Source organism: Zonotrichia leucophrys, chromosome 10 (genome assembly GCF_028769735.1).
Source record: "Zonotrichia leucophrys gambelii isolate GWCS_2022_RI chromosome 10, RI_Zleu_2.0, whole genome shotgun sequence".
Classification (NCBI taxonomy): Eukaryota; Metazoa; Chordata; class Aves; order Passeriformes; family Passerellidae; genus Zonotrichia; species Zonotrichia leucophrys.
The window spans coordinates 3959014-3986692 of NC_088180.1; the positions used below are offsets into that span (position 1 = coordinate 3959014).

The window sequence follows — 27679 nt, forward strand, 5'->3', positions numbered from 1 at the left end:
CCACCCAGCCCATCACCTGCAGCCATTGTCAGCCCTGCTCACACTCCCAGAAACTCTCCAGGAGTGCTGAGGCTGTACCCTGGGATGGGCTGCCTGCCCAGGCTCCTGCTCCTCTGGGCTGCGTTTAGTTCATCCAGTGTGGGATGCAGGTGCTGGATGTGAGCTGCACTTTCCAAGCTGCAGCCATTGTCTCACCCTGTGTGAAGAGCGCAGGTCCCCAGCCCTGCCGTGGCTCCTGGCTATGCAGCCCCGCATCCATCCCTTGTACAGCCTGTCCTCCTGTTGCACTGTCACCAGGAGATGCCACTGCAGGGCCAGGGAGCCTCAGCCTGCCAGGAGGACTCGGCTCTGCCCAGTGCTGCCATGCAGGGAGCTGACAGCAGCACGGCCCGAGAGCCCCGTGCCTCTGCCTTCGGATGACAGATGCTGCCGTGCCCCAGCAGAGCTTCCAGGCCCTGCCTGGAGTGGAAGGAGCTCTTGCCTGGGACTGCCAGGGAAGGGAGGTGAGGAGAGAGGAGGGTGAGCTGGAGCCTGAGTGCATCTGGGGACACGACAGCAGGGCTGCAGGGAGGGCAGCGTGTGGGAGACGAGCTTGGACTCAGGGGCTGTGTATGCACACAAAGGTCATTGCCTGACAACGTGTCCATATAGCAAAATCACCTCTGAGCACCTCAAAATCACCCTCCCCATCCCAGGGACAGCAAATTATACTGAGACATCTGTAGATGCTTCATGACTCAAAAGAGAGCTTGGTTGCCAACCTACTCCTCTCCTTCTTCCCTGCTAGTGCTAAAATAACCCAAAGATCCCTAAATCCAACTCCTGGCCCATTTGCAGCCTGCCAGCAGAGTATTAGGTTGGGGCACTTGGTCTACAAAGGTCAGGGCTGCAGGAGGAAGCCTTGAGCCACCTCTGAGACCTTTCAGTGGCCCCAGAGCACCCTTTGGTTCTGTCATCAGAAGTCCATCCAAAAAGGCACCTTTTTGATGGAGAAAATGAAATAGAAATAGGTTTTTAGAAGTCTGCAAGTGAGGACAAGCTACATTTCATCCCACCCTCCCTGGAGCTCTGGAAGCCTCTTGTGCTGCCAGAGCTGCTCTTGTACAGGTAGCCCCTCTTGGGAGGCATGTACCCTCCTCTAGCAAATGCATTTACCACAGTGTGAAGCACAAACTTGTCTTCTCTGTGTGTGACTCCAGGCTGTATTGTAGATTAAAAGATTTGTCTTTCTCCTTTATCCAGCAGGTGGGTCTCTGGTGGCTGTTTCAATACCATTCCTGCATGGGCTCTGGGATGTCTGTGCTGAGGTTCTCAGTAAACTCAATTACACCGTGGTAATAGCATGGTATTGACTCAGGAGCCTCAGCAACACAGGGCTCTTGCCGTTTATTAGTTGTTTAATTATATGGCACATCAGGCCAAAATAATGTCATTAGCTAATTAGCCCATGTTGGGGGTATCTGTAATTTTTCTTAAATGAATGTTAGCATCATAGCACAGTGAAAGGTGCCAGCTGATAGCCCAAGAGTCAGGGCTCCTTTTGTGCATAGAGCAGGTTAAGGGTGATGCCAGCCTAGATGCTCCTTCATGTGTCCCAGGGGCACAGGTCCCCTGCCACCTCTGGGGACAAATGTCCCTCTTTAGGGGTTTGGGTGAGCTGCTTACAACAGCACCTTCTCACAGGTGTGGCTGGGACCCAGCACCCTGCAGAGAGCTCACCCTGGGCATGGCTGGCCCAAGCTCTCCTCCAGGGGTTATTCAGTAGCAGCATTTTTGGGATTTGAGGAGCACTACGGGGGCATTGAGAGGCACAGCTCTCCAGGACTGTCACACAGCTCAGCCCAGACACTGCCCATGTGCTGCCAGAGCCACTGTGAGTCACTGCCCCCGTGTTTGACACGGCCACGCACGGCTGGGCACACTGAGGAGGGAAGCCAGTGGCAGTGCTGCAGCTGTAACCCACCAGAGGGGGTGACAGCAGCACAGCCCTGGGGCTGAACCTTAGTGTGGCAACCTCCTGCTGCCTGCTTGGCCCAGGACTTCACCCAGTTACTCAGCAATGCCTCATTTTCCTGTGCCTGGGGGGCTGGCAAGGCAGAGCCCCTGTGTCCTGTGCAGGAGATGCTGCCAGGACTGCTGTGCCTGCCAGCACACCCCATCCCCATTCCTGTGTGCAGAGTCCAGTATGGACTTCCCTGCATTCCCAGCCTCCAGTGTGAAAGCTTTTGGGGCTGTGTGCTCAGGATGGATCAGGCTGCCGCAGGATCTGCTCCTGGTGTCACTCAGCAACATCCCAGTGGCTCACTGGAGGATGCAGGCTGCTGGCATGGAGATGGGCTGTGTTAATCCTGTGGGATAAATCCTGTGGGATTAGGAGCTCTACAAGACAGTTCTGGCTGTCTCCCTGTGGTTTCTGTGGCTTTTCAGAGGGGGAGGCAGCACTGCCATGTGAGAGCACTCTGGGCAGGATGCTGCAGGATGTCCATCAGGGATATTGTTATAATTAGCATTTCTTGGCTGCTCTGAGCCACCAGCACCACAGGTTTTCAGGGTGATGACTCCTGACTTAATGTTAGTCCTTCACTGGCTGCTTTGGGCCTGCAATTCCCAGTTGTGTTGCCCCCATAAAATTCTTACCATTATTTAACCCAAACAGGTCAGCTCTGTGCTTTACAAAATACATTTGCTGATCCTGAAGATTTCTAAATGTCTTTCAATCTGGCTGGGTCTATTCCAAACTCTGAAAAATTGCAGACCCCTGCAGATGCATTCATGTCCTTAAGGACAAGTTCTGCCCACTGGAGAATCTCCCTGGGGAGTCCACACATTTCTGAGAGGTTCAAAAGTCTGTAGCAAATAACTCCAAAATTAACCATGCAGGCCTCCCCCAGGCCCTCAAAGGCACAAGTTGGGATGAATAAAATAAATTTGGAGTTAATAGACCACACTGAATTTAAAATACGACATTTCTAAAATGGGGAGGGGGAACAGAAGACTTGTCCAATAGTTAGAAACTTTCCCTTTTTCATAGCTTATCTCCCCAGTGCCTTAACTGCTTCATTGGAGACTCTCTCAAATAATTATATTCCAGAGCAGAGAATTCTTTGGTGGACAGATTTTTTTTTTTTTTTTTTTTTAAAGACACATTAGGGGGAAACAAAAGTGGGCTTGTAAGGAGAATGAGTTAGATCCTTCTGTTGGCTGTGGCTGGTGTGGTTCCACAGCACTGCTGGGAGATAATCACCCATTCTCCTATGCTCTGCCGCTCACCTTAATAACTCTCCCAGGATTTGATGTAATGGTTTACATAACCTTTCTGAAGCATCCTGAATTCTGATGCCTCCAGCACTTAAATGTGACATTGAGTCAACTCTGAGGTACTTTACAGCTGGGTGATGCTGCTTGGGGCTACGGCAGACGATGAATGGAAAAGTTTCGCTTACCAAGATGAACTTTGTACCAGCTGAGCTGTGTGTCTGGGAGAAATCTCAGGGTCTCAAATCCCGAGCTGGGTTTGTCTCCCTGTCCTGCCTGTGGATCTGGCAGCACTAGGGTTGGTCCAGGGCAGCAGCTATGGACTTGAATCCCTGTTACTTGTCTGCATGTGGCCTCTCTGTAGGTACCTGCCTTGGAGCCCACTGGCTGGATGACATTTATAGTCAGCAGGGAGAAAAAAGGCACGTCCAGGCAAAATTCATCTGACCTTTCTGAGGCAGCCACCTTAGAAGGAGATTAATCCTGCCCCTGAGAGGCCTTTTCTCTCCATTAGCCATACAGCAGTTCATCCAGCTTGTCCATGGATGCAGGCTGTGTATGGGCAGATGTATCCCCCCGCATCCCTGCTGGGCTGTAGGATTTGTGCATGGCCAGGGAAGATCTTTGCTCCTTCCTGGGGCAGAGTGCAGGTGTGGGAGGTGGGCAGCCCTGCTTTCTCCCAGCAGCCTGCCCAGCTGGGGCCCTGGCACGCGGCATTCACCAGCCTGACCAAAGGCACAGGACAAAGATGGGCATGTTCTGATATCTGGGGCTGATTCTGCTGCCTCCAAAATCCCGCAGTGATTGCTGGTGTTGACTGTCTATGTAAATGTGTATCTATAAAAGTCTCTCCCATGTATGTGTGTGTATATATATCAGGCACACGTAGATGTGTGTGTCTCTAACATATGTGCTCCCAGCCCACACAGCAGATGGGGCTCTGAGCGCCGCTGGAGCTGCGCCTTCCTCATCCCTGTGGCACCCACGGAGCGGGCAGGGGGACATCCTGCCTGTGCCAGGGCCAGGGCCAGTGCCACCCTCGCCACCCATCCCGACCTGCCCCTGCCCCCCGATCCTCCCTGCTGGACTGGCACCCTGCACAGCCTGGATGTGTCACTGCTGTCCCCCCAACGCTGTGTGGGGTGCTGGCACCCTCCTGTGCTCCCAGGCTTTCGGGGTTTGGTCTGTGCTGGGAGGAGCCCTGTGCAGTGGCATGTAGCAGGCTCCCAGTGCTGCACTGTGGCTCCTTCGTTACTTCATGTGTCTTAATCAACCTGCTTGGCCCTCTGCCAGCAGGGAGTAACCCAGGCTGGCTTGTGGGGGAAGCACCTTGGGAATGGGAAGGAGCCTGTGGAAAGTACAGCTGTGCACACACAGGAACCTATCCCAAAGCCCTTGGGGCTTCTGCTACTCCAGGTTCTGGGCCAAAATCACTCAGAGCAGGGGCTTTTGGCTGTACCTTTCACCCTGAGGTAGATGTGGCTGCAGGGTGTCCCCAGGCCAGCAGGACACAGTGCTCTGCAGGGAGAGCAGGCTCTCCAGGGTGCTGTCCAACCCTCCAGCCCCACAGCAGATCAAGGTGCTGCCTGACCCTTTCCCCATCTCCAGAGAGGTCACCAGGTCTCCCAGCTCTTCATTTTTGCCAGTACCTACATCAGACATCAAACACAGCCCTGGTACTTTGGTGCAGGTCCTGCTACCGTGGCTGGTCACAGTGAAACAACATGATTTAATTGTGTGATTTCCAGCCCTGGCATATTCACAGAATCTCAGAATATTCAGAATTAGTCCAGAGGAGCAGAGCTGAGAGAAAAAGGGTCTGCAGGAGTGCAGGGATGGAGAGGGAGAGCACACCCAGCTGAGGGTGGTCTCTGTAGTGGCTGTGACCTGAGCATGTCCTGCCAAAGCACAGGAAGCAGAGCAGGTATGGGAGGAGTGGGCAGGTGGAAGAAAATTCAGGTGTGCAGCTGGGAAAGAGCCTATCCATAAGAGAGCCATTGGTGTCACTGATGTTGGTGGTGTCACTGATGGAAAAATTCAATCACTTCCAATGAGGGAAAAATAATTGTCTTTCGAGGTACAGTAGGTTGTTGTCATTTTCCTATGACACACTCCATCAACTTTCAATTTCTAGTACAAAAGCCCTTCGTTCTTGCTTGGGTCTCTCTAATCCATTGCAGTGAGCACTCATGGCAGACATGGCATGGGCTGGGGGACTCATCTGGGAGCAGAGAGGCCCAAATTGCACCAAGCTGAGGAGAACACCCAGCCCCTGCTGGGTGCAGGGGGTGCCAGATGGGGGAAACCAGCTTGGGTCAACAGTCAGTGAAATACCTCATCCTCTGGAGCCCCAGGTTCTGTAAAACAAGGAAAACAATATGGTGAGGGGCTCACATAGCTTGGGTGGACCTCTGGCACTGGGATCCCAGGCAGGTTTGGCACAGGGAGGCTCAAACCCTCTGGGGCTGGAGGATGCAGGTTCAGCACTGTCCCCCCCTCTGGTATCCACAGTGGCAGAGGAGAGGAAGGGACAGTGGCCAGCAGTGATTTGGAGCAGAGGTGTGTGCCCAGGAAAGGCAGAGCTCAGCACTTCCCTGCCACTAGGTGAAAATGAGAGGTGATTAGCAAAAGCTTCCAGCATCCCAGCCCCAGAGCCTTCTCCTCTAGCACTGGAAGAGGAAATATGTATTTAAAAACACTGCTCTAACAGAGAGGGGTAATGATGTGTTTCAAGGCAGAGCTGGTATCATTCATAAAGCCCGTGCTGCTTAATTATATCTGCCCCATTTAGGAGAAAAATGATTTCCCAGTGAGTTCTTGGTTTGTTTTCCCTCTCACCATGGCTCTCACCATGGCTCCAGCTGTTTGTCAGGCTCTTTGGGATCTCTGTCTCCAACCACAGCTTGGGGCTGGCTGCCAGCCCCAGGAACTGAGGATTGTCACTGTCACCAAGTGCCAGCCACCCAGAGGGGCCTGAGAGCTCAGGATGGGCAGAACTGAGGTGATGCCATCCTACACTGACCCTGGGTGGGGTAGCAGGGATAAATCCCATGTTCTTATGGGACAATAGTCAAGACAGAATCACAAAACATGCTGAGTTGAGAGGGACCCACAAGGATCATTGAGTCCAGCTCCTGGCCCTGCACAGGAGCATCCCCAAGAGCCACACCTGATGCCCAAGGGCATTGTCCAAACACTTCCTGAGCTCTGTCAGGCTTGGAGCTGTGACCACTTCCCTGGGGAGCTGGTACCAACCACCAGCCACCCTCTGGCTGAAGAACATTTCCCTGATGTCCAGCCTGACCCCCTGCTGCTGGGCACACAGCCCTGCTGTCCTTGCTGGACACTCTTTGGGGACCCCAGCATTGTCCTGGCAGGCTCTGGCACAGTGCTGCCTGTGGGTGCCTGTGCCTGGCACTGGTTCCTCTGCCCACTGGCCCCACCAACCAGGGCTCCTCCTGCTAGAGAAGAGCTTTTCAGGCTGCTTTGAAGCAGTCTTAGCCTGTGGTGCTTTCCTTTTGCCTGTCAGCTCTAGCCTGACATTATTTGGGTAGAAACAGAGGGGTGGGAGTGTAGAGAGGCAAAATGGTGGCTTTTTTTTTCTTATTTCTTGCATTCATAAGACATTTCAAGTGACACACAGAGACAATAACGTATCACTCAGCTCGAGTACAGCTTGAATGGTTTAAAAATACGCTTCTGAACTTTCCACCCCTATTCACACACAGACACCATCCCTTTGGGGTCTGCACTTTGGCAAGAACAAGCAAGGAGTTAAGCAGCTCGGCAAGACGAGCTATTTATGGATGTTGCAAGCTCCCTGCTCTGCTCCCATACCCCATTCAATCCTCTAATTATGTGCAGTTGTTTCATGCTGTGTCTCACCGCGCGCTCTCTGGGGGAAACCGCTGGGGCTTTGCCAGTTGATGAGGAGGGGGTGGGAAGGGGGAAGACTCTGCCACACGCTGAGGCAGCCTGGGAAAACAAGGGATGCTGTGAGGTCCTTTGTCTGTGGGATACCAGGGCACAGCCCTGGGACCTTCTGGATGAGGAGCAGAGCTTGTAAGAGCAGCAGCCCCAGTGGGGGAGTTACCTGTGGGAAGGCGGATGGAGCAACAGAAGGTGGGGAGAGACTTCTCCCCAAATCCTTGGGTTCAGTCCCCTGTGTCACTGAGCCCTCCCTGTGAAATGGAGCCCAGAAGCTGCAAGACAAACATGAGAGAGCAGGAGGGACCACAGGGCTTGCCAGCCACTGCTGCCCTCCAGACAATTCCTCCGCAGCACTGCCAGCTTGGAGAAGAGAGTGGCGGCTGCCAGGACTCTGAGCCTCCTCTGGCAAGCCCTCCCAGCTGCAGACTTGCTCCAGGGTAACATGAGAGCTGCCCGTGAAAACTGCCCCTTCCAGCTCCCTAAACCCCTGCTAAGATGCTGCTCCAGCATCATAAGAATTTTAGTTAATCCACTAATAGTCTTTGAATAAGTCGACCAAACAAGAAAAGAGCCGAGAATAATCTCTGGTGCCTGGAGCTGCGTGGCTGTTTCACTAAAGCAGCTCTGTGAGCATCCTCAGTGCAGCAGCTGCACCCATCTCCCCCGGTGTTTCACACTCCCAGGACACTCTCAGCAGCTTTTCTGGCCCTTAGGAATGGTGACAAAGTGCTCTGGGGCAGACCAGGCACAGCCAGCACCCTGTGTCCCCTCCACACTGCAGGGGGAATGGGCACTGGGAGGACTGGAAGGGACGAGCACCCCCTGCTCATCCAGAGGCTGACAGGGCCAGGGGGATCTGTGCAGATCCTGGTGGGCACAGCAAGGTTGGCATCTGCAGTCAGTGCTGTCACACTGGGAAGAGCTGGGGGCTGTTGCTGGTTACACTGGTGTCAGATAAATTGCTCATGGGAACTGGAGATGCCCCGATTCAGTTTTTTGTGTGGATCCACCAGGCATGCAGGGCTGTTACCTTCCCTGTGTATCTATTAATGTCTCTCTCCCTCCAGTCCTCTGCCTTGCACTTCCCTTCTGGCTCATCCTGGCCAGCTCCAGTGATCCTGGGTCTCCTGGGTCCTTCTTCCCATGCGAGTGTGGCCCAGCTCTGCCCAGGAACGGCAGAGAGAGCAGGAATGTCTTCTTCTCCCTTTACCCTCCCCAAGCTGGACAAAGGTTGTCTACCCATACATTGAAGCCCTGGGAAGGGTGCTCAGACCCCAAAGCTTTCACAAACACATCCATGTGGGTGAATTGCCTGACCTGTGCCTCTGCTGTCATTTGAGCCTTTCCAGCCATCCACAGTGCCCCCCAGCCTGCTCCCAAGCCTGTCAGCAGGGAAGGGAGGCTGTGACCAAGCCCCTGTGTGGTCCCAGGAGGCAGCACAGGCAGCCCACATCCACCTCCATCTGCCACAGCATCCTGCACCACACACCTGGGCTCGGGGAGCCAGCCTGTGGCCTCCATCTGCTCCGTCTGTGGGGAGTGGGGCTGCCCCACCAGTGCCCCTCCAGCAGCTCAGTTCAGCTCTGGACAGCCTTGGGTGAAGGAGGGTCCTGGCAGTCCCTGCCCATGGAGGTTTAGGTGCTGAAAGGGCCCCTCTGTGCAGACCCAGTGCAGTTTGGGGTTCAGCCCCCACGAGAACAAGGGGTCCCTTCCCCTGGAAGCCCAGTTGGGTGGGTGCTGATGGGGTGCTGGGGACCATCACCATGGGGCCCTTGCTGTGGAATGGGGAATGCTGCCAGGAGCCAGAGGCTCCCCCTCCTTCCCTGCTCTGCTCTGCATGGGTTTGCTGTATTCTCACCTGATTAGTGGATTTGAAATACAGCCTTTGGCTTTGAGACCCAAAATAGATGTCAGGCTGTCTTTACTGCGCTGAAGGCTCCTTAGTATGTAAATCCCTCCCCAGCACGGTCGGTGCAGCACGGTGGGATGGCACCTCCGGGATCCCGGCGTTCCTGGACATCCCCACCCCAGTGTCCCGCTGGGCAGGGCTTCCCCAGGCCCTGCTTGCAGACCGTGGTGCAGTGGGGTGCTGGCACAGCCCCCGTGACAGGCACGTGTTAGGGATGGTGCTTTGTACCCTCCTCCACTCCCCCTTCTCCTGCATGGGACCCGGCAGGTTTCCAGGGAGCCACTGGGGCCAGCGGGCAGTGACATTTGTTTTGTCACTTATGCTGTCGTCACCAAAAAACCCTAAAAAATCACTGCCTGGAGGGGAGAGCTGGGCCTGGTGACATTCGCTTCATCTCACAGCAGCTAACGCGGCCGGCAGCATCCCCAGGAACCGTGTGCTCTGTGCCGGGACAAACGAGCTCCGTACTGCCTGCAGTGTCCCCCTGCTGGGCTCCAGCTGGGCACAGCCAGGACCTCCCCAGGGGTCACAGACGCCCCGTGCTACCACAGCCCCCCAGGAGCTGTGGGCTCTGTGGAGAGCAGTGTGTTCATTTGGTGACATTATTGCTCGATACTTTTGCAGTGTTCCCTACCTTGTAGAGATTGAGTCAAAAACCAGCGCCTGAGGAACTGCCTCTATTAAACTGATGTTCATTAGAGTTGACTTGGTGCTACCTCATTAGGCTGCTGTAATTGAAGGAGTTAATTGATTATCAATAGTTTGAGTTCCCTCTCCTCATGCCCACAAGGCCCTACTGGGTGTTCTTCGGGGGCCAGCATTCATCATGAGGCTGGGACGTGCCTCAGTGCTGGCACTCACAGCTTGGGCTGCTCCGTGTGTCCCCGTCCCCGTGCTGTGCCCGTCGTGATGCCGACAGCGTTTTCCGCGTGGGTCCTTTTGCGTTCAGCTTATTCATCCCCATTTGGCACTCGCTCCAAACTGTCTAAAATACTTCTGATGGCTCCCCTTTCCGTGGCTGTTCTTTAATGCATATGTATTCTATTTGGAGAGGCTGCGTGTGGGGGTTTGGTGACTCTCTGCTGGGTGTGAAAGCAAAAGCAGAGCCTCCGAAGCAGCTGCTCCCCGAGCGGCTCCGTCCCGCAGCGCAGGGATGGGGGCACAGCCCGGGGGGCCCGGCTGCCCGGCGGGGGCTGCGTGGCCACGCTCGCACGCTGCTTCTCCCGAGCCTGGACCGACTCCCTCGCACAGACACGTGCTGCTGACTCAGTCACACCTCTGCTGTTTTTAGAGGCGGCCTTCTAACGCCCTGCCTCGTTCAGCAGAAAGCAGGGAGATGCTGTGCTTCCCCCAGCCAGCCTGAAAACACATCCCCTGCGCTCAGGAGCAACTCTTGGGCTGCTTGTCCTGGCCCTCGGCTGCTGGAAATGGGACAGGCGTGGGTTTTGGAGTGAGAAAGGTCTGTGCTCAGCCCTCCTGCCATAGACATCTCTGCCTCCTGCCCTATCCTGCCCTCAGAGTTCACCCTTGCGTAGCCCTCCTGCCGGGAGCAGTGCCCGGAGCATCCTCAGGTACCCCCAGGAGCTGAAGGTCCATTGCTACACCCGGAAGGACCATGAGTGACATGGAAGTGGTGATGCTGCAGCAGGCAAGCTGGGAATGGAAAAAAGGATCCTCTCCATAGCTGCATCCTCACACCTCCACGGGGGCACGAGCAGGGCTCAGAAAGCCAGAGGATAAAGCTGCCACAGGCCATCTATCTGCTGTCAGATTTTTTTTTTTGAGCCAAATTTAGGCCTGCCCCAGCTCAGGGTCTGTGCGGCATCACAGGTGACAGCACAGACAGCGAGGTGGGAGGTAGACAACCCAGGAGGAAACCGTTGCTCCCCAACTTCGTTAGCTTTAACTAACGAGCTGTTTATAGGAGTGACATGACACCTGCTTTCCTCTTTATAAATTCAATAATTTATGAAAGGTATTAAAGGCAAAACAGCCTCCCGGATAAAGGCTGTGATGCGTGTACGCTGGGTATTAGCCAGACGGGACAATGAGCTACACTTGAATAACACACGAAGATATTTACCCTCTCCCTCTATAAATTATTAACGGGCTTTTTTGCACGTAATTACATGAGCTTTTATGTTTCTCACTCCCTGCTTTTAATCCTTTTTGGAATGGTGCCAGTCACTTATAAGAGGAGCTGAGCAAACAGCAAGTGCTGTGGCTGTGTTTGGGGCTGGGTTTGGGGTCGCTGTAGATGATGGAGATGCAGGAAGGGGCATGGCTGTGAGCCCATCCCGCTGGGCACGGGGCACACCCCGCAGGGAGGGACACAAACAGTGGGGCTGGGATGGGTTTGGCCCCAGCATGAGGTGCTTTTCCTCCGTGTGGCTTCGGGGAGGTGCCTGTGGAAAAGTGCAGACAGGCTCCAGTGTTTTAAACACCCTCCAACTGTGCGTGCAAATCAATTACATGCAGATGTAATTGGGCATGCAAATGTCACTGGGAGGCTGTTTACATGTGCAGTGTACATTAGAGGAGCACGTATGTGTGCAAAGGAACACTGAGGATATTAGTAATAATATCCTGAGACACCCTGAGAGTGTCCTGGTGCTGGGTCTGCTACTGCTCCTTCTCCAGCTTGGCTTCCTTACCCTGCCCTTGCCAGACCCCCCTTCCCTGGCTGATGTGTTTGCTCCCAGGCCTGTGCCCAGCAGGGCAGCCCAGCTCCCCTTTGCTCCCCAGGGAGCTGCTCCCCATGCAGCCCCAGCTGAGCCCTGCCCGTCTCAGCCTGCCACACCAGGCAGGGGCCAAGCTTCTTTTGAACATTAAGATGAACATTTCATCCCCTTCAAGCACCCTGATCCCCTTCTCCTAGTTGCCAAGCATTTGTGAGTCAGCCCCAGCAGAATGGTGCCCACATCACCTCCCCGTCCTCCATGCCCAGCACAGCCTTTGCTTTTTCAGTGTGGGCAATTGACAGGACTCCTGTCCTCCATACTCACAGCTCTCTCCAAGCCCTCTCTCCTTTGTGCCAAATTCTTTAATCATTGCTCTTTGTCCTGTTGTGCAGCTCCTATTCTTACACCAAGCTGTTAAAAAGCTGTCACTGTCATAAATTCCTTGTCCCAGAAATTATCTTTCATCTCCCGAACGTGGGCAACAATAGGCACTGAGGTGCTTGATATTATTAATACCTTCTATATATGTGTCAATGGGCTTAAGAACTTAATGGAGCCTTTTCCCTCAGCCCTTCATGCCACGTGTTTGGGCTGCTTGACAGAGCAGTCAAGTTATCAGTGCTTGACTCAGGCTGACATGAGGACATGTGGCCTCTCTGCATTCCAGAACATTGCATGGAAAGGCCTAATTTCCACACCCAGCATTCCAGTGGGTCAGGGTGGGACAGTGCCCTGGCAGAGACGTGGATGAGCTGAGCTGGGGCAGACCCTGTGGGTCAGCAGCTTACCCAATGTTCAGTAGCACTAGCTGAGGGGGGCTACAGAAAGGCTTTTTTCTCCTCTTTATCCCTGTTCTCCAGAGCTTCATGGAGGTCATGTCATGCTTTGAGATGTCCAAGGCATGAGCACAGCATCTCCTACCTCTCACCTCGCTTTCAGTTGGACACAGAGCTGGAGATGGGTCCAGCCACGCACCTGCAGCCTCCAGCAAGTGAGGGCGTGGTGGGGACAGTGGAGGGATCACCTCCACAGCCCCAGCCCATGTCCAGGGGGACATTCTGTGGCTCCTGCCACTGCTGTCCCAAGTGAATGGCTGGTGGTCAAAGAATTTTGGGGTGATCCTGCTCCATATCAATAAGCTGACCAGAGCAGGGAGCAGTACAAGGCAGTACAGAGAGAAACATTATGATAATGCTTGATAAGGATCCTCAGTTTCACTGAGGAGCAGCCATACAATGTGGAATTTGGATTCCCTCCAGCTGATAATGAGAAGCCACTGGACTGACTCAGCCTGCTGTGAGGAGGCACCAGCACACATCCAGATGGCCGTGGGGACGGGGGAGCAGGAATATCCTGCCTTGCCTCTTCATCCCACTCCCCCCACACACCCTGAAATGTCACCACCTCCAAGGGAGAACGTGATCTGGGAGCACGTTTCTCCCTGACTGCATCCGCAGGGGCCCGGTGGAACAGCCATGCTCAGGAACAGGGCTCCTCAGGAATGAGGGTTCCTCTGGAACGGGGGTTCTTCAGGAAGAGGGGTTCCTCAGGAATGAGGGTTCCTCAGGAACGGGGGTTCCTCAGGAACAGGGGGTTCTTCAGGAATGAGGGTTCCTTGGGAATGAGGGTTCCTTAGGAACATGGGTTCTTCAGGAACAGGGAGTTCCTTAGGAACAGGGGCTCCTCAGGAACAGAGGTTCCTCAGGAAGAAGGGGTTCTTCGGGAACAGGGATTCCTCAGTAATGAGAGTTCTTCAGGAACGGGGGTTCCTCAGTAACAGGGGTTCCTCAGGAACAGGGGTTCCTCAGGAGCAGGTCCTGCTGCCCGCAGAGCTGAGCAGGGCAGGGGAGCTCTGTGTCCATGCGATGTGCAAGGCACGCACAAGAATCAGGGTGACCTTTCCTCCCTGTCCCGAGCAGCCAGGAGATGATGGTGCCTTCTCCAGGGAGTGGTCAGGACTGGCAGGAGGAAGGAGCTGGTTGCAGGTGGAGCCCAGGGCCGTGTGAGGACCCTCCTCTGCTCTGCTCTCCTGTCCGGATGTGCCGGGGCAGAGCAGGGCCTGCCTCCCCCGTGCGTGCTGCCGAGGGAGGAGCAGGAGGGGCCGACAGCCGATCTGGCGCTCCCAGAGCCAGCGCTGGCAGTACTTCAAGGTGTGGTACATCTTATCTCTGCCTGGCATTTGCATGTATTTTCTCAGCTCAGCTTGTTACGACAAAAGTGTGAAAATCTGAAAAAAAGGAATGATAATAATAATGGGAGTAATTAAAATCCACCTCCCTCCTGCCAGCTCGGCCCTTTCTAGACCTTTTGCGGCATTCCTGGACACATGCGCTGAATCCAAAGGAGGGAGCAGGTCCTGGGTGTCTCCGCCGAGGGGCAGCTCTATTCCCACTGCCCAGGTCCCTCAGCAGTGTGCAGGTGCTGCCTCTCCAGGAGGGAGCTGAGAGCAGGGATAAACTCCTGCCTCGTGCCAGCAGAAGGGAACCATCTGCCACAGCCCGTTATCATCCCAGGATGGCAGTGGCAAAGAGCTGGAGCATCTGTCTGAGGGACAAGCCCCTGCAGATGGACACCCAAATGTTCCTGCCATTCCCTGCAGGTTTTACAGAAGAACATGTTCAACGAGGGCGTGTGAGCCGAGCTGCTCTGCAGCATCCAGGGGCTGCACACAGGGCAGCACAGGGTGCTGGCACCTCCAGGGCTGGGGCACTGGGGGGTCACTCCCCAGCTGAGGGGCTGACCCAAAACAGCTGGAGTTGGTCTCTACAACCTGGGGGAGGCCGGTAAAGGTGATGGGAGAGGGAAGAAAGGTGTGTTAGCTGCAAGGCTGTCAGCTGCACATAGCTACGGGCTGTTAGTGGGGACAGGAAGGGGTGGTACTTCCAGTGAGGCTTGGTTGTGGGCTTGTGGCTGTCCCCAGCACAGTGTCACCCGTGCTACAACACCTCAGGGACATTAACAGTAAGCTCAGCAGTCATGACGGGTCAATAAATGCAGAACATTGGAGCCTTTGAGGCTTCTGAGCAGGGGCCCATGCAGTTCCTCCAGCAGAGGCCAGCAGCGTTCACTGCTGCCAGGATCTGCCTTTGCCCAAAGTGTCCTTGAGGCTGCTGGGGTGAGGAAGTGTTGCCCATGAGGTGGGCTGAGGATTAAAGAGAGAAAAACCCAATTGGCAGTGCTGCTCCTTGGGCAGATTGGTTGCACTGGCTGCTCTTACACTCTGGCACTGTGGGCAGGGGCATTGGGGCTGCAGCTGAGAGAGCAGCTCTTAGGTGATGCTTTTTTCTCCCTTCACTCTCCATCCTTCCCCTCATGTCTCCCCACTGCTGGCCAAAATGCACAGTGTAGCTGTCAAAGCAAACAGGGCTGTGCCCTGCTGCCATTCCTGGGCCACCTGTGCTGCCCTCACCTCTCCTGCTGCCCCTGGTCCCTGCACCCAGGCCCAAAATCACAGAGCCATAGAATGGTTTGCATTGGAAGAGGTCTCAAAGATCCTCTCGTTTCAAACTCCTGTCATGAGCAGGAACACCTCAGCTTCCCAGGTTGCTCAGGGCCCATCCAAGCTGGCTTTGGACACTTGCAGGGAAGGGAATCACGCTGAGGGCACACAAAAGGCAGGGTTTGCACGGGACTGCTCTGTAGCAGAGGTGTGCACGGATGCCCTCTCAGCCCAAAAGCTCATCCCTGCTCCTGCACACGCAGTGCCCGTCCTGTGCCGCTCGGCTCGCTCCCAGGGCGGGGATGGCCGCGGAGCCGAGGTGGGAAAGACGGTCTTGGAAGGCCCCCTGCTTCCAGGCAGCGCATAGCATCACTCTCACACGCCACCAGCGCTGCGTGCATGGCGTACTTGCCGTGTCTTTGTGCAAGGGCTGAGGTGAAATTTCCCCCCTCACACACCAACAATTCCAGGAATTATTCCCGAGTGTTACTTCTGAATACGCCGTGCCCTGCACTTTAGCGGGGCTTTAACGGGGCGGGGGGAACGGAAGCATTAGAAACGGCATTCAGAGCTCTTAGCCTGTCTTTTGTCCTCTGTTTGTTTTTTTTTCTGGCCGCATTCAGATTGCCGGCTTTGTCTGTGTTTGTGAAGTGCTATTAACATCGATGGCATTGCTGCCATAGCTGTAACAATAAGAGGAATCGATCCGCGCCGAGTAAAGGTCTGAGGAGCGCCGAGAGCGGCCAGGCTGAGTTTCCCTGGTGGCAGGAGGAGAGCTCGTGCACCAACACACGCCTTGTCCCCCACGGTGTTCCGTGCCACGGGGATGCTGTGCCCGGGCCCCCGCAGGGACACACCTGACGGTGCCCACCGTGCCAGCCGAGCCGGGGGCTGTGCCCGTGGGAGCCGAGCGGGAGCGGGAGCGGGAGCTGCAGTGATTCAGCCGGCGAGTTCACCGTGCCCACCCTTTGTTTGTTCCTCCTCTGTGCCAGGCGGGAGGATAACGGGGATAGCGTTACCCAGAACGGGGCTCCGCGGAGGCAGCAGCCTCTGCCCGAGTGCCAGGAGGGGCTCGAGTTTCCCGGGGCTTGCAGAGACATGAGCTTGGGATGGCCTCTCCTGTGCGATGGCCTCCCCCAGCCTGCCATGGAGCACAGGAGAGGCCTGGGGCCAGCTCAGAAGCTCTCACTTGCTCAAAGAGCCATTCAAGGAAAGGCTCATGGGACCCAATCTAGAGACTCGTGGCCCCAGCCCGGGCTACTGCCGAGCGCCCTGGTGCCCCTGCCTTGGGTCCGCCTTGGCCGGCAGCCGGGGACAGCTGGGGAGAAGCTGGACAGGGCAGGAGGCACCCCAGGAGAGCCCAGCCCAGAGGAAGCAGGAAGGGAAAGTGCACATTACAGGCAAAGTTTGTGTCCATTACTGCTGGAGAAACCAGCCTCGGCTGCGAGAGCCAGCGCTGGGCAAATCCAGCGCTGCTGGATAAAGAGTGTCCATTATGGAAGGGGGGAGCGGTGGGCAGTGCTCGGGAAGTCGTGCATTAGTCCTGAATGAAAGGCCAAGGGCTCAGCATGCGCCGGACCCTCCGAGAGGGCTTTGGGGTCGCCAGGTCCCACACCTGTCCTCGGAGGCGTCCCCTCAGCTCTCGCAGCCCTGTCCCTCTGATGTGCCGGGGAGGGGGACAGTGTAAAGGGAGCAAAGCGCAGTGCTGAGGGAGCTGCTGTAGGACGGACCCCCCGGAATCCTCAGGGTAGCCCGGCTCCGTCTCCCGGCGGACGCGGGGAGGGCTGGGCACCGACGCGACGGTGACGGGCAGAGCTCCGCTCGTCCGTCCTCTGCGGGCAGCGAGGCTGCGGCGGCGGCGGGGCGGGGGCTGCGAGGGCCCCCATCCATCGAGCGGCCCCGGTTGGCGGGGGAGCCATCCCCGCTCCCCCCTCCCGCAGCCCCGGGGACCCGCACCCCCCGCGCGGAGCGGGGGCGGCGGCGGGAGGAGGGACCGGCCGCGGCCGCCGCTGCCGCGCTCGCCGCTCCGCGCACCGCCCCGCACCCGCCGGCGGCTCCTCCCGGAGGGGAGGCGGGGGCCGGCGGCACCCGGCCCGGCCCCGCCGCGGCAGACCCGGCCGGCGGAGCGGGCGTGCGGAGCCCGGGCCGAGCCAGCCGCCCGCCCGCCCGCGGGGGCGATGCCGCCGCCCCGAAGCGCCGCCGGCCGCCCGGGCGCGGAGGGCAGGGAGCCGCCGGCAGCGCGGCCCTAGGGCGGCCCCGGCGGGGCCCCGTGCCCAGCCCGGCCCGGCCCGGCCCTCCCTCCCCCGGGCGCGGGACTGGGGGGCGGCCCGGCCCCGGGAGCGCCGCCGCCGCCGCCGCTCCGTGTGCTGTCGCTGCGGAGAGGGGGAGCTGCGCTACTGCAGGTGGAGGTTTGGCGGGGGGGCCGGGGGAGATGCCATTTCTGACCGAAGGAGATCGCCGGCGAGGATGAGATGCGGGTAAGCGGGAGCGGGGACCGGAGCGGGGCACGGGGCTGGCGGGACCGGCGGGGTGGGAGCTCCGCGGCCCCGGGACGGCTCCGCCGCGCTGCCCCGGGGCCGGAGCCGCTCCGGTGCGGAGGGCGCGGGGCTGGAACTTGGTGCTTGCCCCGGGCTGTGGGGAGCCGGGAGCTCCGGGAGCTGCCGCCCTCCAGCCCCGCCGGTGCGGATGCTGCCGCCTCCTCGTCCCGCTGTGCCCGGGCGCTCCCCTCTGCCCGTCCCCTCCCCGCACCGTTCCCGCAGCCTCGGCGCAGCCCCTGCGGGAGCTACGGACCAGGCGGGGTCGGGGATCGGGGCCGGGGTCCCAGCGGGCGGGCTGGGGCTGTATCCTGATGGGGAGTGTCCTCCTCCTGTCCCGGTAGTTCCCGGGTGAATTGGCCGGCCTGGAGCAGATGCCTTGTTCAGGTAGGGAAAGGATTGTCTGGACAGCGCTACCCTCTGGGGCAGGCGGGGGAGCAGGGATCAGCCTCAAGCTGGCTGTGCCCATCTCCTGCCCAGCAAGGGTTAACTCGAGAGGAGGAATTGTTCCTCTGCCCATCCCCAAAGCAGAGGCAGTAAGGGTTAAAGACGGGCAGGGAGAGCTCTCCAGCCCTGAGATTGGAGGCAGGAGTCATGGGGAAGGGGTATTTTTCAGGGCAGGGGCTCACCTCTCTGTCAGCAGCCCCCCAGCCTGGAGATAGGTGAGTCGGGACGTGGGGAGCTCATGGCGGGGGGGGGGGGTGATTCGGTGATTCCTCAGGCTCCGGGAGGGCTTGGGGGGCTCTGAAGGGTCCCCCTGCCTGGGCTCAGCTCCACACCCCGGAGCCAGGAGCCAGCCCAGAGAACTGGAGATGCTGGGCCAGGGTCAGGCTGCGGGTGCGGGCTCTGCCGTCGGTTTGTGTCTGGCAGAAAGAAGAAGCTGTTAATGGTAAAGGGGCTCCACAGGGCAGTGGGGATTGCGGGGATGCCCAGGAGCCTGCTTGGCTGAAGGGCTCTGGAGCCCTCCCGGGCGGTGCCGGTGCTTGTTGCTCTCCGTTACTGTGTGTGGGTTATTGGATTTTTCACCTTGCGCCTTGGATGTATAAATAGCCCGAGTGATGGGCAGAGGCACGACTCGATCCAGGTGCTGGAGGTGCCCCCTCCGAGGAGGAATGGGAGCGCTGGTGCCGCGGAGGGGATTTGCACGAGGAGGGAGGGAGGGCAAGCGTGGGCACGGGTGGGATCGGGGCTGCTCGGGCTGGTTGGCGTCGCCGAGGCTCTGCTGCCTCTCCCTGCCTGTCCCTGCCCCAGCCATCGCCATCCGCGCTCCTTTCCAGCAAACGCCTTCTCCAGCGAGCGACTGTGGCCGCTGGCCGGCAGCAGGGGATCGGTGTGACAGCCCCGCTGCTCTCCCGACTCGCGGGGGGAAGTTCGGGCATTCCGGGAAGAACCCCACTCTATGGATCTCCCTCCATCTCTCGTTCCTCTGCACCACCTCCAGAGCCCGGCTGTGGTTCTGCAATGATACCCCTTCTACAGCCCCATCCCAGCCCTCCTGCCAGCCTTAACCCTCTCCTCGCTGCTCTCCACCTTGCAGCAGCCCTGACCTGACCTTCACGCACGCTGGAGACGGCCCTGGAGCAGCAGCGTGGCCGTGCCTGAGCCATCTCCTCCAGCACGGGGCTGCACGGACCTACAGGACTGCCCAGCCCATCCCCACCCTCAGGCAGCTCTCCCAGCCCATCCCCACCCAAAGGCGCTATCCCAGCCCCTATCCCAGCCCATCCCCACCCAAAGGCAGCTCTCCCAGCCCCTCCCCCAAGCGCTATCCCAGCCCCTATCCCAACCCATCCCACCCAAGGCGCTATCCAGCCCTTCCCAACCCATCCCCACCCAAAGCGCTATCCCAGCCCATCCCCACCCAAAGGCACTATCCCAGCCCCTATCCCAGCCCATCCCCACCCTAAGGCAGCTCTCCCAGCCCCTCCCCACCCAAAGACAGCTATCCCAGTCCCTATCCCAGTCCCTATCCCAGCCCCTCCCCACCCAAAGGCACTATCCCAGCCCCTATCCCAGCCCATCCCCACCCAAAGGCACTATCCCAGCCCCTCCCCACCCAAAGACAGCTATCCCAGCCCATCCCCAGCCTAAGGCACTATTCCAGCCCCTATCCAAGCCCATCCCTATCTCACAGCAGCCCACCCCCACTCCATGACAGCTGCCCCAGTCCGTTTGCCCCTTACAGCTGCTATCCCAACCTGTTCCCACCCCACAGCACCCATCCCAGCCCTTACCCACCCCAACAGCAGCTATCCCAGCCAGCACCACTGCCCAAACCTTCCTTCGCCCTGCTTCGTCCCTGTCCTGCACCTCCTGCAGGTCGGGTGGCCGGAGCAGCCGTGCCTGTCCCAGCTCCTCTCCCAGCAGGGTGGGCTGGGGCTGGGGCACAGCAGGAGTGGCTGGGTTGGCTGTGCCTGCTCACCTGCTGCTCCTGGCTCTCTCCTGGATGCCATGGAGGAGAGGGGGCCTCTGGAGCTCTCACGATGAGCAAGGCCAAGAGGGAGATGTGCCCCTGGGATAAAGCCTCCATGTCTCCCCATAGAGAGTTTCCCCATAGCAGCTGCCTGCTCCAGGGCTCAGGCAGCCCCAGCTCTCACTGGGTCCTATGGAATGGGCAGGAGGTGACTGGAGGAGACAGTGGAGCTGCTTCTACAGCTCCTGGGGAAGCATCAGGTTTTGCAGGCCTTCTTGTGGACGGATTAATTACTCAACAAATGGCTGTGCCACTGTAACACCGTACTGTGCTGCAGTTACTCTACACCTGTAATGTAATTACTGTGTGATACCTCTAATTACCACTGTTTCCTGGAAGGTTAACAGCATCACTGAAGGACTTCTGTTTCCTTTAGTGTCCTGCTTCACATAGCCACAGTAGCACTGCTGAAGTTAGTGCTGCTCCATGTAAGTGACAAGCATAAAATCCTCTAACTTGAGGCTTTAATTCAGGGGTTGATAAATCACTTTATAATAACACCACAATTATAGTGTAATTACAGTTGTTGGATTATAAAACACAACACAACCTGTTGGGGCTCAGTGAGGTACATTGGATGACCACTGGGTGCTGCTGTTTGGTGGGACCCTGTCCTTGGAGGCAGAGTTGGCAATGGGCACATGGAAAACACCCAAATGTTCCCAGCTTGGCCAGGGTGGGTGTTTGGTCTCTCCAACACACCCAGTGCACTGAGTCAGCAGCTCTCCTTTGTTCTCTGCTGAGCCTCGAGCAGGGTTCAAGCAGAAATGGCTTTTGGTGGGAAAAGAGCCAGAAGAGCTTTTCAGGTAGCTGGGATGAGAGAGAAAAGGGCTCCAAATGTTTAACTCAAATCAAACAACCCAAGAAAAACAAAGGGAGAAAGAAACGGAGGGCCATGACCTCAATTTTCTTCTTAGTCAATTTTTTCCACTTTCTTTCCAGAGAGAGAGTAAAAATTGGAACTTTTGGCAGGGAATGGCTGTGGGGAGAGAGATCTCTGTGCCTCTGCACCGTGTGACCATGCCTGGGGACATGCCTTACTCCAGCCAGTGCTGGCGGCTGTTGGAGCCTGCTGCCTGTTGGGCAGTGCCAGGGCATGTGTGACACAGAGGGGACAGGGCTGTCTGGGCATGGGGCTTGCTTGGGGAAGGGACAGACACCAGCCAGAGTCCCCCTTCCTGTGCTTCCCCAGCCCCCAGGCACTGCCAGCAGCGTGGTGTGGCCTCTGTCCCTTGTCACCAGGAGGAGGCTGGCTGGCACAGAGGTGTCTGTGTCTGAGCAGTGTTAATTGTCAGCTTGACCTGGGCAATTGAATAAATGGTGATAAATGTCACTGAGGGTCACATCATCATCATCATCTTCCCTTGAGCCCAGGCAGGGAGTGTGTGGCTGTCTCTATCCCTGGGGACAGGAGGTCACACCAGTGTGGCTTGGGAAGGGGGGATAGTGGGGGAGCACCCTGCCTTGAGCAGAGACCCCAAGCATTGTGCTGGGGTGAATCCTGGCTGATTCCCACCTTCAGGAGTGGCCAATGGGACCTCTCTGGGCCTGCATGGGGTGCATGGAGTGTATTGGTGCAGCATGGCCGTGCTGGGGGAGCCCTGCCATGAGCCCCACCCGTGGCTCAGGCCTCCCTCTGGCCTCACCAGCACCTTGGCCACCATCCCTTGCCCCTCCCATGCTCTGCCCCATCCAGACAGCATCTCCTGCCTGAGTAAGGATCAGGCAGGGCAGCAGGTCACTGTCCTGCCACAGGGGCTGGGGACCTTGGCTTTGTTTTGCTCATTCTCATGGTGAAGCACAGACATGGTTCTATTTAACCATCCTGCATGGTTTTTTCCATCATTTTATTCACATGTCAGTGCTGTCAGTGCCTTGGCATCCTGCAATGGACGTATGTACAGTGAGCTTTCCTCTCCTGAGAGTCCTGGCAGAGGCCAAAGGCTTTCCCCACTGAAGCACTCGTGTCCTTTGTCTCAGGTCATTGTCCTGAGGTGGGGACAGTCCTTGGCTGAGCTGGAGGGTCCCCACAGGGAGCAGGGATGGAGTGAGGAGGTGCAGGACTGGGCTGTGCCTTCCAGGACATGATTCCTGTGCTCCAGCATTGTCCAAGGGATGTTCAAATAGCAGAATGCCTGTGCTTGCCATCAGACTGGGCTGACCTCTGCTCTGGGGGTCAGGCTGGCCATGGCTCCCTGGGGCTGTGCCCCTGAGCACCCACCCTGCCCTTGGGGATGTGAGGTTCCTGATGCAGCCCACCCCACACAGCCCTCCCTTCCCTGGCAGCCCTTCCCCTCCCCCCTATATTGCTATTAGTTATAGCTGTAGGACCCACAATTACTCATTTTTTTGTCATTTCTATTCTGTTTCTTCATCAGAATGCAAAACATTAAATATCGCTCCGGTAATTATGGTTAATTTCATAACCTGCACCTTAATTGGATTGGTCTCTGATGGGGAATTCTCGTAGGAGGGAGAAGCAGAAATATTTTGACGTGATCTATTCTTTCAGCTCTTTGTTTGGATTTGAGATGTCGAGTGTGAAATGGGAAACAACCGATTTAGACCTCAGAGGCAACCTGGGGGTGGTGAGCAAAGCCTGAGCCTTCCAGAGGTACTTCTCACCCTCCAGCAGCCAAACCTCTCCCTCCTGTACCCAAACCCAGCCTTTCTCCACCCCTCCTTTGGATTGGGAATAGTCACAGAGAGCCAGGTCCATCTGGTCTACCCAAAATGTGAGCCTGAGGAGCTGGGGATGCATCACAGTAAGCACTGGCCTGGTGCCCTGTTCTGCTGGCCAATGCTTTGTGTGCTCTAGCACAGAGCAAGGCACGGCCCTCCACAGACCCCCCGTGGGTTTGAGTACCTTAGGGATGTGAGGGACACCCACAGGGACACCTCTTTTCTGCTGGGAATTGGGCAGACAACAGTCCATGGCTGCAGAGGGACAGCAGTCCCCTTGTGCCGTGGTGGACTGGGTGATCTCGGTGCTGCTGCCCAGGGCAGCCACTCCTGGGGGCTCCCAGTGCTTGTCTGGGGCTGTGCCATGGGGTGCCCATCCCACAGAGCTGGCACCTCCCTGCCCCTTTGGGCCTGAGCTGTCCCACAGGGCTGCCATCTCCCTGCCACTTTGGGTCTGAGCTACAGCTCGCTCCAGGAAGCGCAGAATTGCGCTGCCATTAGGTGCTGCCATTAAACTGATTTGTGCTCAGCCTGTTTATCCTCCTCAATGGGAAACGGCAGCGAAATGGAAACCCTGGCCTCGCATTTCCCACTGCATTCCTGTGCACTGGATTTCCCCGTGATTACTTTTGTTCTCACGTAGAGCCCAGAGCGCAGGCTCCGTGTCATTATCCACAGTGCTGGGAGAGGAGAAAGGGCAGAAAGCATTGCTGCAGCCCAGGCAGAGCACAGCAAACCCACCCCACAGCTGCCTCCTTTTGAGGGCAGTGGGGAGCTGCTCCATCCCCATGGTGGGTCTCTCTTTTTTTCCATGCCCACAGGCTCAGTGTGTGCTGGAAGGGCTGAGGAATGCATGGCTGAGGCTGCCACTGTGCTGACACTGCCACCCCTTGTCATGGGCATTGGAACAGCTCTGCCTGGCACAGCCCCATACCTGCCAAGGATTTCTATCAGCCCAAACCCTGTCCAGGCATCCCTCAGCACTTTCCTTCCTGCAGGATTTGGGCTGGGAGGGGCTGGTGGCCCCTTGCTCTCCCTGCCTGGCTCTGTGGGTTCAGCTGGAGGCAGGACGGGCAGGCTCAGCCGTGGCTCAGCACAGTTTGTTTTTATCTAATCCATTTTATTGTTGAATGAAACAATAACAGCAAATACAGGCCCTGAAGACAAGCCATAAATAATGCAAAAATCAAACAAGTGAGAGAGGGGGAAAGAAAAAGGAATTATACATGTAAAACCAGCCCAGAGAAAACCAGGCTAGGAAGAGGAATCTTCCCTCTGCACTTGCTATTGCTCATGCTTTCTTTGCCTCCCTTTTTTCTCCATTTCTCTCTCTGGAATTTCCTGCGGCACCAAATTTGTGATTATGTGAACAAAACTTAATAATAAATGGGAGGGGGAGAGAGAGAGAGATGTGGCTTGCGGGAAGGAGTCGGGAAATGAGGTGGATGGAGTGAACTGGGGCTTCCATCTCTCGCAGTGCCTTGAAGCACAGCCGTGCTCCTGCCCCCTGCTCTGCCCCGTGTCCCTGGGGCTGTGCAGCAGGGACAGCTCTGCTGGTGCCACCCGTGCTCATGGGAGCCCTGGCAGCAGGGCACACACAGCCCCTCGCCCTTGGCTCACTGAGGGGTGATCCCAGAGCCAGCTCTGCCGGGCTGGGCTGCACTTGGCTTCTCCCAAAGGCTTCCCAGGCCACTTATTTTAGGCAGCAGTATAAAAATACCAGGGCTAGTCCTAAAGGGGGGTAAATCAGCAGGTTTCCCTGAGGTCAGCAAAGCTGACTGCTTTATGTCCTATGTCCTTTGAAGTTCTCTTGCCACTGTCCCAAAGGTTTCCAGAGGAAAGGAGCAGCCCTTGCACTTTTTTTTGGTATCCTCTGCTGGTTGTAGGGGAATTCAAGGGATGTGCCTTGGGAACCAAAGTGATGCTGTAAGTACAGTCTTAGTTTAAATTAAATGGAAGGAATATGACTGGTCCCTGGTCCTGCTGTTCCCCAGCCTTTGGGACTTTGATCTGGGGTTTCAACTTTTGAGCAGTGGCAGAGATGCAGTAGGGACACAGCGGTTTGGAGGGGTGGCATTTAGAGGGGGTCACATCCCAAAGCCTCAGAGCTGTTCTCTGTGGCCCTTGGGACCAGGGTGTTGGGCTGGTTTGGCATTTGCTGTCCTGAGGCAGCCCTGGGTAAATGAGGGCAGGAGGCACTGGTGGGGCTCCCCAGCTCTGCCTGCTAGCCCTGGGTTAGTGCTGCTGGGGCTGCTGGTGCCCAGCAGAGCTCTAGGGAGCTGCAGAGCCATGGGGTGCCCTTTGGTAGCTGGAGGGGATTGGCTGTTCCCAGGCAGGGAGCAACAGGAGGGAGCAGCTCGTCTTTCCTGCCCCCAGGTGTGGTTTGGAGCCGTGGCTCAGCCTGGCAGAGCTGTGTCCTCCCCGCTGCTGGGGCACAGGCTGGAGCCCGGCTCTGGGGGAGCAGGGAGCCCCTGTCCCCAGCCCAGCCCTCAAGGCAAGCCCACATAGCGATGCCATCTGCTCCTGGCGGGGCTGAGAGGCGCTCTGGCAGTGGGGTGACTTTGTTCAGCTGCTTTTGTGCCATGTCAGGTGCTGTCCTGCCCTGCACACGGGGCCAGCTCAGGCTCTGTGCAGCTGGGCTCTGGCTGATTCAGCAGCTCTGGGGCTGTGTGCTGGGAGGGAGGGCTGTGCCCTGCAGGGCTGTGCCCATCCTCCAGCCCCAGCCCAGCCCTGCCACCCCGTGCAGGGCAGCTCAGGGCAGCTCAGGGGAGCACAGAAGGCATTTGGGCCATGGGCACGTTGCAGGGGATGCCCTTGCAATGTCATTGTGACCCTGGCTCTCTCCCAGCAGGAACACTCCTTGGACTTTCTTTCACCTCTTCAGGGCAAGTGTTTCCATTGCCCTGAGAAGAGCCTGGGGTTTTTCCATCCTCCTTTCCCAGCTTTCTCAGCTTTCCTGCAGGGAAAAAGAACTGTCTAGGGAGACCCTCATGGTACACTGGAGCCTCCTGTACACAGTGCCCACTGATCAGAGTGCAAGGTGAACTGCCTGCCTTCAGTGAGCACTTAAAACATCCTGGTGACCCAGCCCATATCCACAGAGGTAGCAATCCCAAGGAAATTTGCCAAAATAAAGGAAGAAGAAGGAGAATCTCCATTCAAAATGGTGCATGCCCTTCCCAGTGCCCACCAGCCTCCAGCCATCTCTTCCTGACCCAGCCCTAGAAGTCTCCAGCCAGGCCTTGGGAGCTATTCCCTTGGAAAACACAACTCCCCGGCTCTTTGGCTCACATAATAAATAATGAGCCTTCTCCAGGCTCACCTGACCTGGAAAGCACAGAACCACCAGTTCAGGAGTGGCTGTGGCAGCAGTGACCAGTCCATGTCCTGGCCACCTCCACCCATGAGCAGGGGAGCATGGCTGGCCCTGAGCCCCAGCCCCACTCTGCACTGCACCCTCACCCCCCTTGTTTATCTTGTGCTGGCTCAGGGCTTTAGAGCCCCTGACATCCACAGCTGCCTTTGCAATTACTTATTGATCCCTTGTCAGGATGTTTGCTCTGCTGATGGGGCGCTGAGGCATGTGCAGCCAGAGAGAGAAAAGATGCTCAAAATGAAGGAGCACAGGTAGGAGGAGGGTGAGGAGCTCTTGCACAGATGTGATCACAGCAAGAAACAGCCTCAGCAAAAACTGCTCTGAGCTTTGGTGTCCTGCAGAGACAACCAGGATCTCCTTCCTGTCGTCCTGCTCCAGTAACCTGCCTGAAAATGAAAGCCACTCTCCAGGCTGGCTCTGGGCCACTGCTGGCTGTCCCTGCATGGGGTCAGGTAGATCCACAGCCCAGGTTTAAACCAGTAGGCAGCTGGGCCAAAGCCTCCCCTTACCAGCATTCCAGCCCCTCAGTCCATGTTAGAGCTCTTCTCCTTCCCTGGGCATCTCTGTTTTTTCTGCTCTTCTTGCTCTCTGCCTTGGTGCTTTCCTGACTGACTGCAGTGCTGGGGACACCCCATTTTGGGTGGCAGAGCCTGTTTCCATGAGGAAATGCCTTTGCAGGGCGCTCCCATGGGCCAGCCACGACCAAAATCTGGTGCCAGCCGGGCGGTGTCAGTGCCGGAAGGGGATTTGCATCTTCAATTCTTCTTGGTGCTCTTTTACAGCTCCAGAGCAGCTGCCAGAGCAGATCAGGTTGCCTCACACCTATTCCAGGCTCCCACCTCGGAGCTGCTGAAAGCAGATACTGCAGGAGGCTGAGCAGAGCTCCCAGCTGGAGAGCTGTGCCTTCCTGTGGGAAGGGGAGCGGTGACCCCGGCAGCTGGTGCTGCTGGGCTGGGGGCGGGCTCTCCTCTGCCTGACCTGCCTTGGCTCATTTGCCTAATTTGCACAACTTGCTCATGTGTCCCCACCACCCTGAGGGGTCCTTCTCATCTTTTGCCTGTTTCTCCCCCATTCTTTCACCCTCCTGTGCTGCTCCTGGATGATTTTGGGGCCAGGCCAGGACACAGTGCAGCCCTCTAACCTTTTGTTAGCAGCCCATCCATTAATGAAGGCCCAGAGGAGTGTGCTGGCAGGTCTCTGTTGCCCAGGCCAGTGCTGTGCCACCCTGGCTGTGCCCTGACAGCACTCAGGAATCACTTTATGCTTTCCCTCTTTGATTTCTTCTTCCCCATGTGAAGCATGGTGGTTCCAGAAGGGAAATCATCTCCTCTGCCTGATGCTCCCACCCATTGCTGCCCATCCTTGAGCAGGGGGGAGAAGGGCGGTTACTGCCAATGCCT

At 57.2% G+C, this 27679-nt stretch overlaps 1 protein-coding gene across 4 annotated transcripts in view; it reads left to right on the plus strand.

Moving 5' to 3' along the window:
* LINGO1 (leucine rich repeat and Ig domain containing 1) overlaps window positions 1–27679 on the plus strand; it is a 155340-nt gene that overhangs the window by 121321 nt on the left and 6340 nt on the right. Inside the window, exon 1 of one of the 4 annotated variants that reach the window (XM_064721939.1) lies at window positions 17487–17691. The exons of the other annotated variants lie outside the window; for them this stretch is intronic. Coding sequence (XP_064578009.1) covers window positions 17686–17691 — 6 coding nt within the window. The 5' untranslated portion in view covers window positions 17487–17685. Of the gene's footprint in view, window positions 1–17486; window positions 17692–27679 lie in introns of those variants that run through there. 4 annotated transcript variants of the gene reach the window in all.